At 48.7% G+C, this 13,522-nt stretch overlaps 1 protein-coding gene across 1 annotated transcript in view; it reads left to right on the top strand.

The window, feature by feature from the left end:
- The first annotated feature begins 1,815 nt into the window (after positions 1–1,815).
- Positions 1,816–13,522, top strand: part of Tmem154 (transmembrane protein 154) — a 39,259-nt gene continuing 27,552 nt past the window's right edge. The window contains exons 1-2 of the mRNA XM_032896946.1: positions 1,816–1,857; positions 12,051–12,174. Coding sequence (XP_032752837.1) covers positions 1,816–1,857; positions 12,051–12,174 — 166 coding nt within the window. The remainder of the gene's footprint in view (positions 1,858–12,050; positions 12,175–13,522) is intronic.

Genomic DNA, 13,522 nt, shown 5'->3' with positions numbered 1-13,522 from the left:
CCAAGTAAGGGTTCCCAGATGCGTTTCTAGTCACTCCCCGGGCTACAGTTGTGGTTGCTGCTCCACAAACCGTTCTTTCAGAACTGCCCATCTTAGCTTTCTTGGTCTTCTCCATTCTGTGCCATTGGGGCAGTACAAATTAGACCAAGCTACATGCTCAACCAGACCAGCAGGGCTCTCCATTGGAACTTTCTTGAGACCCTTTTGACTCAGGCCTAACGGAAGTAACACTGGGCAAAGGTGAGCAGTGCCTGTTTAAACCAGCGAGGCAGCAAGATTTCGTTGATTTTCTAGGGGACCTAAAGTTTGATAATTATCCATTAGTCGTGGGTGTGGTCTTTGAAGGAGCTCTTTCTCTTATGTACATTCTCTCTCTCTCTCTCTCTCTCTCTCTCTCTCTCTCTCTCTCGTGTGTGTGTGTGTGTGTGTGTGTGTGTGTGTGTGTGTATTTAACAGGTTATCAAGTTCATTCAACCACTGCTACGTTACAGCTGGTACCATCGTCTGTGTAACTGTCCTGGCTTCATGGTTTGGTCTGAGTCTTACAGAGAGACTGGTGGACTTGTAGGTGCTCGGTCACTGGAAAAGCACACGGAACAGGGGTAGAGAAAACACTTGTTTGCTCCAGCGGTCAATCGGCCAGGTCGGGGGCTTTTTCTTGTTTAAAACACGTTTCATGCAGAGCTGAGCAGAGTCTCATTGAGACTCTTATCCCACTTTAGCCAACTGTCAGGTACAGTGAAGAACCAGTGTTGGCCACAGGCAAGGTCTTCAGGTTTCTGTGAAGGTTGAGCTTGCCCTCCCCGGTGTCAACAGAGCTATCCGCTCAAGGCTACAGGAGACTCATAACGCATCTCACCCGTGTGACCTCCAAAATCACTGTGTTTTAAGTAAATGTGCAGTGCTTTATAGTAAGTGGGAGTGGGTGAGCGGGTGAGCAGGTGAGTGTCTCTAGCCTAGAAAGCATCTGATTGGAGAGCTACTGTGGCCTTTAACATGATTGGCTGGCGGTGGGAGTCAAACCATAAACTTAACCTCTGCTTCCCTCTGCATTGGTGGTCTTTAGGCAGGGGGCGGGCTTGTTGGGGAAACACTGGGTTTGTTGGGGTTAGCCTAGAGACTGGACCTAGGCTGCGGTTTTGTTGAGGGAGATTAATTTGGAGATGTTGATCTTTTGGGGGGTAATTTGGAAACCAATGCTAGTACCACCTGTCAGTTTACCTGAATTCAAATTCTCTTGAGTCTGAACCTAAATGGTTATTTGGTCTCTCAAATCAAGAGCCAGAGGGTTGTGTAGAGAGAGCTTGTTTGTTTTGGTCACAGTCCCCTCTGCTTATGATTTGTGTAGACATCTTGAACCCGGCTAGTTCTAATTTGGTTTAATAATAATGGGTTCCTCATCTGTCAATATTTGCATGTGCTCTTAAGGGGTAAAATGTTCATGGCCCAGAACCAGAGGTTCCTGATTCTGCTTCATGGTCTCTGCCTGTCTCGGTTATGTTTTTCTGCATTTAATTGTAGCTTTAATTTTTTCAAACGCCTACTCTTAATGATGGTTCACAAAATGCTTTTACCTCCCTGGTAGCCCACCATTCACACAAATAGTAGAAGAGAAAGGATACACAGGGGGTGGGGTGGGGGTGGGAGTGGACCTGCTTAGAAAGGTTCTATGGAGCAACTCCAATCTGTGTTGTTTGGAAATCTGCAGTTCAGGTCACAGTTAGCTGCAGCCACTCGATCCACTTGCAAATACTTCGCAGATAAACCAGCAGCCCAGTTAGGTAGAGTGGGAATAGCAAACATGAATCAGCAATGATGGCGCTACCTAGCAGAGACAGCCAGGCCTCGGCTGAATTGGTACGAGTCAGCAGGAGGGAACCAGAGGGATGCCGGAGAAGTTCTCAGCTGTGCTTCTCTCAGCAAAGTGAAGATCGGCGAAGACTGGAGACCAACAAGGCTTGCACAGCTAGCTGTACCAGCAAGCCAAGCTCAGCTCCTGTCACTTTCTGTCAAGTCCTATATAAACCCTCCAGGCATCATGGGTCTTGGCTCAACTCTTGTGTCTGTCTCAGCTGACACCACTCTGTCAATCAGCCCAAGTCCTCCGAAGCAGCAAGAAACTGCAGACCACCACCAGAAGTTTTTCTCTCTATGGGGTCATGAGAAATGCAGCTCAGCTATGCAATGTAAGGCAGACCAATACACGCGTGTCATTAGCAAAGACTCATTCATCATGTATCCATTCACACGCTTTAGCAGAACATCCTTTTACCTGTGTCTGCTTCAGCTAAACATTCCTTCACGTGTTTGCCCCAGCAAAAAAAGACCCATCCAACCGACTTTCCAAAGAACCCTTAAGTTTCCATTTCACTTAACATTTCAGTGGCAACCTGCTTCCCTCTATTTGTTATATTATTCTACATCTAAAATGTTTCCTTAGTCTGTTATTGCATGTAGATCTTTCTCATCATTTTCAACTCTGAAATTTTACTCCATTTTATATTTGTAGCCTTCTGTCTGCAAAACAGTTTTCAAGACTCCCATATATTTGTTATTAACTGTGGTTGCCCTGTTGTGCAAGAGTGTCGTCTCCTCACTGTGCAACAGACTGTAGTCACCCTGCGGATAAACTGTAGTCACCCACTGGGTAATGCAACAGGGGTTTTGAATTTATTCCTCCATCCAGCTAAAATTTCATATCCTCTCACCCCCACAGGTCCCCTAGTAGGACTCCCCCACTTGACGACAGAGCAGACATTCCTAGTCATCCACTCAAAAATCATCTTGCACTCTTTTCATTGATGTCTTTTCTGTAGCCCAGGCTGGTCCCAAATTCCTGGTCCCAAGCGATCCCCCTGCCTCAGCCTCCTGGGGAGTTAGGATGATGGGTATATTACCATACCTGGTGAGGAATGACTTCCATCATTCTTTAATACACAATTTTGTTCACGTGAGGGAGAGGAGCATACCATAGCACACATGTGGAGGTCAGAGGGCAACGTTCAAAAGTCAGCTTTCTCCTTCCTCCATGGAGATCCGTGGATGGATCTTCTTGTGACAGAAAATCGTTTTAAGCGAGTGCTGTAACCCACAGCCTAGTGTACACTGGGGCAACATCCTACCATTGACATATTCATTCACAGTTCTGGAACATTTCTCCCTAGATTTCTTTCAACATTGTGTTAGGTTTGACCCTTGAAAGAGGAATGACCATAAGACCACAGAGCAGGAAGCAGAAGAAGCTCACATTCGTGATTGGCTCAGCACCTGGACCAGACAGTCTGGGAATAGTTTCATCCCCAGAGTTTTCATTATGGGATACTTTCTTTGTGATTTAAATCTTTACATTTGCTTGAAGTCAATGATACATCTCACTGTAACCATAAAAAGTACATTTTCTTTAACAAAAATGTTATGTGTAGGAGTACACTGTAGCTGTCTTCAGACACACCAGAAGAGGGCATCGGGTCCCATTGCAGATGACTGTGAGCCACCATGCGATTGCTGGGAATTGAACTCAGGACCTCTGGAAGAATAGTCAGTGCCCTAGCCCTCACAATACGCCTGCCCTGCCTGCTGCAAAAGAGATAAGGAACAAATGTACAACCGTTTCTCACCACTCACACCAGTCAGTACAGAGCTGCTCTACCTTGGCACAATTGGCATTTCCAGTTGTATGACTCTTTGTTGTGTGTGGGGGGGCTGGACTGGGGATTGTGGTAACTGCTTCCGGTTACCTCCAGAGCCCCCACTGGTTTTGTGCTTCTGATCACCCAGCCGTTCACACCTACTGCTCCAGCCATGGTCTTTTCTGGCCATTCAACAAAGAATGTCTTCATCCCATGGTGACGTGCTTCCCGCTACCAGCCTACGCGTTATAAAGAGGTGTTTACTGTCGCTCTCCACACACATGCGCGGTAGTCTCTCCGGATTCTCTCCACAGAATCTCCTACAACAAAACTTCATTTCCTGATACTGAGTTAAGTAACCAGTCCTTGGACTGGGAAGAATGCTTGCCCCGTGAGCCTGAGAACCCGAGTTTCGATCCGCAGGGTCACATTTTATAAAGGACGGGCGGTATAAATGTCTGCAACCCCAGACCCTCCCTCCAGGAGAGAGGCAGAGGCGGAAGAACCACGCTAAGTTAGTGGGCCAGCTAACCTGACGTAGGAAGCTGCAAACAAGATGGAAGGAAAGAACCAACACGCATGTGTCCTCTGAGCGCCACATAGTACACACGCCTGCACGTACAAACCAGTAAAACACACACACACACACACACACACACCACTTATTTTATTATTATATTTTGTGTAGTACAGAAGAATTCTGAGGGCACTGTGTCTCCTATTTTTCTTTCTCCTTCTTGTGCCCCGCCCCCCTGTGCAGAGACCACGTCAATCCCAGTGAGTCCTATCTTGCCAGTTTTCTATGCTTAGGCAAGCATATTTTTCCATTGCTTTTTCATTCTAATCTTTGTATGCAGAGGCAACGTTTTTCCTCTATCCCATCCCCAAGCAGACAAAAGCTGTATCCCACAGGTGGACGGGGAAGAGGTCTTCTTAGTGCTTCCTGAGCGGCTGAAACAGGCCCCGCCCCCAACTGCAGTGAGTACTGGAGTGGGCAGTAGTCAGCCTGACCTCACTCATGGCAGACCAATCCTCTTCAGGTGTTGCTAGACAGACCCCGAAGCAGCAAAACCTCCATCCTATTGTGCCAGATTCTTTTGCAGGATGAAGCAAAGAGGTGTCCTGCAAAGGACCCTGAGGAGAGAAGACACACAGGCTCAGGCAGTGGAAATAAACAGCTCTATTCCCAGGAAAGAAAACACAGGCAGGCAGGGCACTGGGGCTTGTTCTGGTGAATGCCTTTCTTGCAAAGACTCAGGAATTAAAGTCCTGACAGGAAGATGGTAAGAAGCTTTGTTTACAAATTCAGGTGTGCAAACAAAGGAATGAACACACACACATACACACACACACACACACACACACACACACATGCGCGCACACACACGCACACACAGTAGCAGGTAATAAAGGCCAGTTTTAGATTCTTTAATTTTTTGTTCTTTCTTTTTTTCCTTTTTTATTTTTTTAGATCTACTTATTGTATTTATATGGGTGCTCTGTAGCTGTCCGCCTGCACACCAGAAGAGGGCATTGGATCCTATTACAGATGGCTGTGAGCCACCATATGATTGCTGGGAATTGAACTCAGGACCTCTGGAAGAGCAGTCGGTGCTCTTAACCGCTGAGCCATCTCTCCAGCCCCTCTTTAATCTTTCTTCATTATTTCTTTTTTGCAGCACTGAGGACTTAGACCCGTGAATGCTAGGTAAGCACTCTGCTCCAGATCTACATCCCCAGCCTCTTTCCTTTGGTTCATCCAGGTGTGCTAATCCGTGTAGGCTGCGCGGCGAGCTGTAGGCTGCGCTGCGTGCTGTAGGCTGCACCGCGAGCTGTAGGCTGCGCCGCGTGCTCCGAGTAGAAGGCAGTGATCAAATTCATCTGGACAAGAATCCCTCTTCCTTAAGCATGTGGCCAATCAGCGTAGAGAGTTTGTCTGGTTACCCAACCAGAGCACAAGGAGACAAAGACCACAGAGTGCAGCTTAAATGGTTCAATGTTACTGTTGCCTCTGGTCATTAGCTCTGAGGACCTGTTCCTCTGCAACTGCCCAGTGATTCAGGAACCAGGGACTGCCACTAATTAACAGCCCATGCCTCCACTGTTAGAAACGGCTGGCTCTGGGTTGATTAGGGGGCCCCTGAAGGCGGAAGATGAAGGTGATATTATTGAGTGTGAAGTGCGGTCTTTCCCAGGGCTCTTGCTGCGCTAACTCGATCGCATAGTTTGTCCTCATCAGCATCTGTCTTCTTGCCCATGGTCACCTGAGATTCAGCTGAGCAGGGGTGTCCTAAGCTGGGTTCCAGATTTCTAGTTTTGGAGTCAGTTCTGGGCTCATGATGACCCAGAAGTACAAGATCACAGATACGCAGTAGGACAAACCAAAGTCTGGGAGAATTCCTACAAACTTTTGTCCACACCTGCCACGCTGTCTCTTCCACTCAGTTCTGAGATGAAAACAACTCCTAAACGGCTCGGCCCAACACAGAGAAGACAGGGCCAGTGAAAAGCTAGGGCTCCTCAAAGGTACTCATAAGCAACAGCCAATAGAAAGGGAGCTCCGATCCGTACCCTGAAAAGGGTCACCAGTTTTCAGAGAAAGAAGACAGCGTGAGACAAAACCCATGACTCTCCTGGCCTCTCAGGAGAGTTGCAGCTGAGCTTTGGGTGTGGAAGCGTGCTGTCGCTACCAGGGCTCGATGTCCTGTGTGGCTGTAACGGAAATGATCACACTGCTGTCCTTGGAAACGTCTGTTCTTAGTTTCAGATAAGCCCTGCACCTGTTGCTTCACAGGCAGGAAAGGACTCACCTCACAGCTCTCTGCTGCGTTTGTTTATTTCCTTCCTCCTTCCCTGGTTTCACAACGGTGAGCTTCCCTGACAAGCCACGCCTACCGCCTAAGGCTGCTCTGCTTCCTGCTTTCTCCCTTTTATTTTGGCGTGGGGGTGGAGCCCAGGGATTTGATTATTCCAAGTCCTCTGGTAACCCTATTTCACCTCGGCACACTCAGCTGTTTGTCTAGGCAGCTCACTGCCTTCCATTCTAAGCCAGCCGGGGCTGCTGTGTTCCTTTCATTTCCAGAGCTTGGTGATGGTGGGCAGACTGAGAACCTGGCTCTAGCTTGCGAAGATGCTTGCCGCAAAGCCTGAAGACCTGAATTAGGTTCCTGGGACTCATACTGTAGAAGGACAAAACTGACTCAGAGTTGTCCTCTGAGTTCCACATGTGTGCCATGGTGTGTGCTCCTACACACACGCGCACATGCACACACACACACACACACACACACACACACACACACACACTTAGGAAGAGGAGGAGGAGGAGGTGAGGAGGAATCCGGCTCGCAGGTGTTTAGAGCAACCCTGTCTAAGCTGAGGCCTTGTCCTCTGAAGACCTTTATCTGGTGCCCACATAGAATTGATGTAGAGGATATAGACTCTTAGTCAGCCCTGCCATTTTTCTTTCTTTTTATTTATGTGTATGTGTGTATCTTTATGAGACTATGTCGCGTGTGCATGCAGGTACATGTGAAGGCCAGAAGAGGATGTTGAATCCCTCAGAGCTGGAGTTACAGGCAGATGTAAGCCATCTAGCATGGACCCTAGGAACCAGACTTAGGTTCTTCAGAAGAACAGCGATACTCTTCACTACTGAGCTCTCTCTCTAGCCCTCAGCCTTGCTATTTCTCAGAAAATCTAGTTAGGGGAAGGAAGTTAAACCGAGACCATGGACTTGAGACTCTCAGCTCTGTGGACCAACAGTGGACAACTATATTCTTCCTTCCCTGTCAGGAGCCTCCAGCCCTGCTGTAGCATAAACACTATGGTAGGGTAGTGAAAGAGAGGTAATACATAAATATGACACGTGCTTGGGGGACCTGGACACTTCGTTTATGTCCAAAGTCCAAGAGATGCCATGTGATTCAGGAAGAGGAGGCTCAGATAAGATACAAGGATAAACCACTTCCGTTTTGGCTTTTCATGGTCTAAGGGCCAGAGTTGGAAAACCACCTCCCCTGCTGATTCTTTGGAATTCCCAGGCAAATCCTAGTGGAAACACTCCTGGTGTGTGTGTGTGTGTGTGTGTGTGTGTGCTTGAGTGCCAGAAATAAGTGAGGCTGATTCTGAAACAAGGGAAATAACTGTATAGCTTGTATTTGGGAGTGAGCCTATTTAGGTCATCATGGCAGGATATGCTAGAGTTCAAAGGGAATGCTAATAGAAAAGCAGAGAAGTCACACCATTTGCCCACCCTTGAGCTGTGACAGGCGAATACTGTAACTGGAGTGTGTTAGTGACACTGCAATTCCAACTGTCAGTGGAGGGGATGCGTGCAGGAGTGTTCCATCAGCTGCTATGCACAGGGAAACCTGCAAGGACTAAAAGAATGACTTCAGGGGCTGCAGAGATAGCTCAGGGTCTAAAAGCCCCTGATGCTCTCTCAGGGGACCAGGATTTGTTTCCCAGCTCCCTTGTCTGGAGTCTGACTTCCATGTTTTCACTCCAGCTCCAGGGAACCTGCTGCCCTCTTCTGGTCTCTTCAGGCACTGCACACACACACACACACACACACCACACACACACACCACACACACACACCCACACACACACACACACACCACACACACACACACACACACAGAGAGAGAGAGAGAGAGAGAGAGAGAGAGAGAGAGAACTGTAACATGGACACACACATGTACTTGCACGCACATGAATTCACATGCACATACATGGACACAAACGGAACCACTTACACAAGGATTCCATAGATTCTATATGGCCACTAGAGAAAGGTTTTCAGAGGACAAGGCCTCAGCTTTGACAGACTTGATGTAGATTGAGTGTTGAGCTGCCAACAATGTGTCCAGTATCAAGGCGTTCTTGCCGTTTTTTGTTGTTGTTGTTGTAAACTATATATTGTATTTCTTAATAAAATGTAGATTATTTTATTTCTTCTGAAGTGTTGGAGAGGGAACCCAAGACCTCTTGCATGCTGGGCAAGGGTTCTGCCACTGTGCTACACTCCCAGGTGTATTTTGATAAGAAAACAACAGTCAATCATTACTTTTTACTCCTCTCTGTAAATACAACATCCTTTGAAGTGCAGCTTGTTTGGGGTACCGTCCCGTGGGAGTTGTTCATCTTAGCAGCTTCCTTCTCATAGTTTGCTGCCTTCCCCACACCTTGCTGTCTTTGGATTTTCTAGTTTTGTTGGTGTTGAGAAATTAATTGGCTGGGATACCATCAACTGTAAATGTGGAACACACAATTAAACGGGAAAACAGGCCGGGGCGGGACTCTTCTTACCAAGCATACACGAGGTCCTGGGGTCGATCCCTCCAACCACACACACACAGAAAACAGGCATTGAGAAAAGAAAGAGAAGACACTGAGACCATTGACTGAATGCACATTCTAGAGCCGACCTCGCTACCAATACTGTGTGTGCCTTACTTGCAAAAATGTTCTAAGAGACATGGGAGTGCGGGGAAGACAGGAAGATATGATCAAAAAGGAAACTGCAGGGAAGGAAGATGAACTCCCTCTAAGAGGTGTGGGAGGTCATAGATGTCTAAGTTTGCTAAGAAGGGCTACAGATACAAGACAGAGTTTGCTGTATTTCGATGATCGTAAAGGAGGGATGATGGCCCAGCTTGGGAGGTAAGGAGGGGCATTGGGGATGGGGGCTTGGAGAGGGGAGTTAGGAGGAGGGTTGGAAAAGAGAGTTGGGGAGGAGGGCTGGGGAGGGGCATTGAGGATGGGTAATAGGGAGAGAGTTTGGGGAGGAGGGTTGAGGAGGATCTTTGGGAAGGGGGATGGCAGAGGAGGGTTGGGTAGGGAGTTGTGGAAGGAGGGCTGGGGAGGCACTTATCTGAAGGTCTCTTTCCTTGAATGAACATTCAGTAAAGAAGCCTAGGCAAATGAAAGTTACATAGGAAGTCATATCCCTTCAGGGCAAGGGAGAAAAGACAGGTGTTATTTAGTTCAAACTTGGTGAGAAAAGGGACACATTTTTTTCTCCCAGAAACTAAAAATGAAACTCTAGAGCAGGTTTCTAGGCTTATTTTTAAGTTTATAAAAATCCCCTCAAGATCATTAAAAATGCAGAGGTCTGGATGGTTGCCGTGGAGATCATCACTCAATAGTTCTAGGGTTTGACCCCGGACTCCAAACTTGTTAAGTTTGTCAAAATAACTCTAATGTGCATATCCTCCCTAGAAAATCCTGATATAAAAAAAAATCATAAAAGAAAGTTTATTCACTTACTCATTAGTCCTAAGTGCCAAGGACAGACTGGAAAAGACAGAGAGACCCTGTCCTTGGGAAGACTAGCAAATCACAGAGTCCATCAACCTTTGGGGCCAGCCCACTGATGTCCTGCCTCTTCCCAGGCCCTGCCCAAGGACCCACTAGACCTCAGCTCTGCACTCTGTTCCACACGCCAGCTGCCTCTTAACCCCCTTCACAACCCTCCCATTTTGTGGTAGCCGACATCTCGACCCTGGAAGATGTCCTGAGGGAGGCAAGGGCTGAGGTCAGTGTCTGGACAGGGAGCAGCTCCCCAGACACCTGTCTCAAAGCTCCCCTTTCTTCTTACAGCTTGCAGTTGTGAGCAGTGGCAGCAAGCAGGAGGGAGCAACCGTAAGCTCTGCCCTCCACTGTGCCCTTGTGGTGGTCTTGGGTATCAGGGTTCTTGGCCCTTGGAGGCAGCAGGGTTACCACCCTCCATCTGTGACCTGAGATCCTTCTGGTTCCGAAGATGTGACATCTGTCTGGAATCATTTGGGGACCAGGACCGGCAGGTTCTGTTTTCTGGGTCCTGACAGCCATCTGCTTTCTCCTGCCATCTCTCTAGTTCTAACGGTGTGAAAACAACCATGCACCATGCAATGCAGTGTCTGGGTGTTGGAGATGTGCACACGTCCACGCCATTGGGCTATACGCTACCTACATTATCAATAATTATTAATAAGCTACTTACATTGTCAAGCCGAAGCCGGCACGATTTGGGTGGATGCTTAGTTAGTATAAAGCTGCACTTCCTGCCGCTGTTTCTTCTTTTACCAGCCCACGCTAGGAAAGGGGAAGCAGGGTAGGCCAGAGCACTCCAGGTCCCCGTGTTGCAGCACTGGAGGGCAGCACAGGAAAACACTTGGCAGCAGACTGAGCCTAAGCCGCCTGCTTTTGTGGTGTCAGAGGGAGACCAAGGGCTTAGGCTCCCCACTCCCATTAGTTTGGCCACTCACAGCTTTTTAGAAGCATTCACAGTTGCGGAGGCTTGCATTTTGGGTCAATCATGGCCTTGCCCCCTAGTCATAGTCTCTCTCCAAGGGGAAGTGCCCCCCCTCTGACAAAGGTGAAAATGGTCCCAGGAGGCTTAGGTCTCTATGGAATGGTCTTAGTTAGGGTTTTACTGCTGTGAACAGACACCATGACCAAGGCAACTCTTATAAGGACAACATTTCATTGGGGCTGGTTCGGAGGTTCAGTCCATTATCATCAAGGCGGGAACATGGCAGCATCCAGGCAGACATGGTGCAGGGGGAGCTGAGAGTTCTCCATCTTCATCTGAAGGGAGCTAGGAGCTGGCTTCCAGGCAGCTAGGATGAGGGTCTTAAAGCCCATGCCTACAGTGACATGCCTATTCCTCCAAGGCCACCCCTGCTCCAACAAGGCCATACCTCCCAATAGTGCCACTCCCTGGGCCGAGCATATCCAAATCATCACAGGGATGCTCATGATTACCAAAATTACCAGAAAGATGGTCCATCTGGCTTTAAGACCTGGCCTGCTGGGGTTGGGGATTTAGCTCAGTGGTAGAGCGCTTGCCTAGGAATCTCGAGGCCCTGGGTTCGGTCCCCAGCTCGAAAAAAAGAACCAAAAAAAAAAAAAAAAAAAAAAAAAGACCTGGCCTGCCTTCACTCAGGACAGCTTAGACAGAAAGAAAGAGCTCAGTACCTGCTAATTAGAGTGTCCAACGGCCCCATCCACGTCTTCTCTTCCTTATGGAGAATGGGCTCCAGAAGGAGCTCTTGCAGTAGCAACAATGTTTACAGCTTTAAACAATGCTTCCGTAATAACTAACGGTGCCTAGGGCCCAGCAAAGCCCAAGTCCCCCGCATCTGTCTCACAGGGAGTCAGCTACCTAAATGGCTCGCAAGGAGTGTGGGACAAGGGCAGACAGCCACGATGTAGGGACTGGGACTCCAACAGTGCAGTAGACTCAGGCTCAGGTAGTGCCCCTCCGGAAGACAGGAAGCAAGCAAGCCTCACACCTCTCTCCTGGCTGTTAATCTCTGCACACCGGGGTTTATGCTCTTCTTGCTCAGGCTGCCATTCCCACCTGCCCCTCTGGCACGTCTTTGGTTCCTGGGGCCTTTGTGGATTTTTGCTCTCCTTTCATGAAACCTTCAGGACGAGTGCAGCCCTGCCGCTGTCAGCAACCTTGTCTGCAGGCCTGCTCCTCATTACACCGAGTGCCACGGTGCTGCCAGCACCTTCCGTGGAGACATAAACACGCCCTGGGAAGCGTGCATTGGTGCGCATGCACACGTGTGTGCGCGTGTATGTGTGCGTGTGTGTGGTGGAGTGTGAGAACAGGGTGCACGTGGTAGAAGTATTGTGAATGTACATGAGGTGACCCCAGAAAGACTGAATTTACAAATAGGAGTAGCAGGTCATCCACACAAAAGCACTTGGACGCCAGACCTGCATCAGCCCTGAAAACCTCCCCTTGTCTCCGGCAGCCACTCCCAAAGACAGCTTGCTACAAAGCCACATTGCAGGAAGGTCGCTATTTGACAGCAACTCTGGTTTTTATCCCTCTGTCTGATTCTGGAGAAGCGGAGGGCAGACTGTTCGCCAGACACTGAAAACAGCAGCCTGAACTCGCCATAGTTTCCGTGGCCAACAGCCTTCTGTGGAGCCTGCCTTCCTACGGCCTTTCCTATGCTACACCAGGATGCTTTCCCAGCCTGTCTGAAGGTGTCTGCCAAAGATGGTAGCCAGCTCCTTTGCTAAAACGAGCTTGGAATTAATTGGCCGCTCTTTGTTCTTGTTTGCATTTATTCCATGGTGTGCTGGAGGGGGAGCTTTGAGTGTATGTATGAGTGTGGGGGGGGTGTGCACAAGTATGTGTACACCTGTGGTGTGTACACTACTCTGTGTGTGTGTGTGTGTGTGTGTGTGTGTGTGTGTGTGCCCGCCCATTCCTGTGTATGTTGACAAGCACATAACTCGGACAGAAGGAGACTGTGGACAGGAAGCCGGCACACACAGCAATAGCTTCATGCTTCTCAGTTAGGTCCTTGGACATCCTCATTCTCTATGGTCCACAGAGTTGAAGTCAGGACACCTATAGAAAGCAATGGCTGTGGCGGGGAGTGGCTTCTGTAGCTTGAACAGGTGGTTGGAAAAGCCAGACTGTCTCAGGAAGGGAGTAAATGACCTTAGAACAGGAGGTACATGTTGGTTCACCTCTGGGCCCCCTTGAGCTTGGCGAGGTCTCAGGGCATCTCCAGGACACTGGGACACATGATGTTTTTCTTCTTGCTGTTTCAAGCCATCTATAGGCATCTGCGGGCCTGCCAGTCACACCGATCAGTGCCTGGGAGGGGTAAAGCCGAGGTCCTGATTTCCAGCTGAGAGAGTGCCAGAATTTAATCCAGAAACCCTGGCAGCCACTTTCCAAAATTAATGGTTGGTGAAACGAGAACAAACAGGCAAATAGCCCTTTCCTTCCGCACAGTCCCTGGTGATTTTAGCTGCAGTGGGTGGGCCTCCGGGGTGTCACCACTTTCTGATCAATGATGGTAATTTTCTTCCCCTTAACACCCACTGCCTCGTGCTGAGGGTCTTAGGGAGCACAGAAGTCAAGGGGAAATGAT

The sequence above is a fragment of the Rattus rattus genome, chromosome 3 (genome assembly GCF_011064425.1).
Source record: "Rattus rattus isolate New Zealand chromosome 3, Rrattus_CSIRO_v1, whole genome shotgun sequence".
Classification (NCBI taxonomy): Eukaryota; Metazoa; Chordata; class Mammalia; order Rodentia; family Muridae; genus Rattus; species Rattus rattus.
This window is presented reverse-complemented; position numbering and strand designations above follow the sequence as displayed.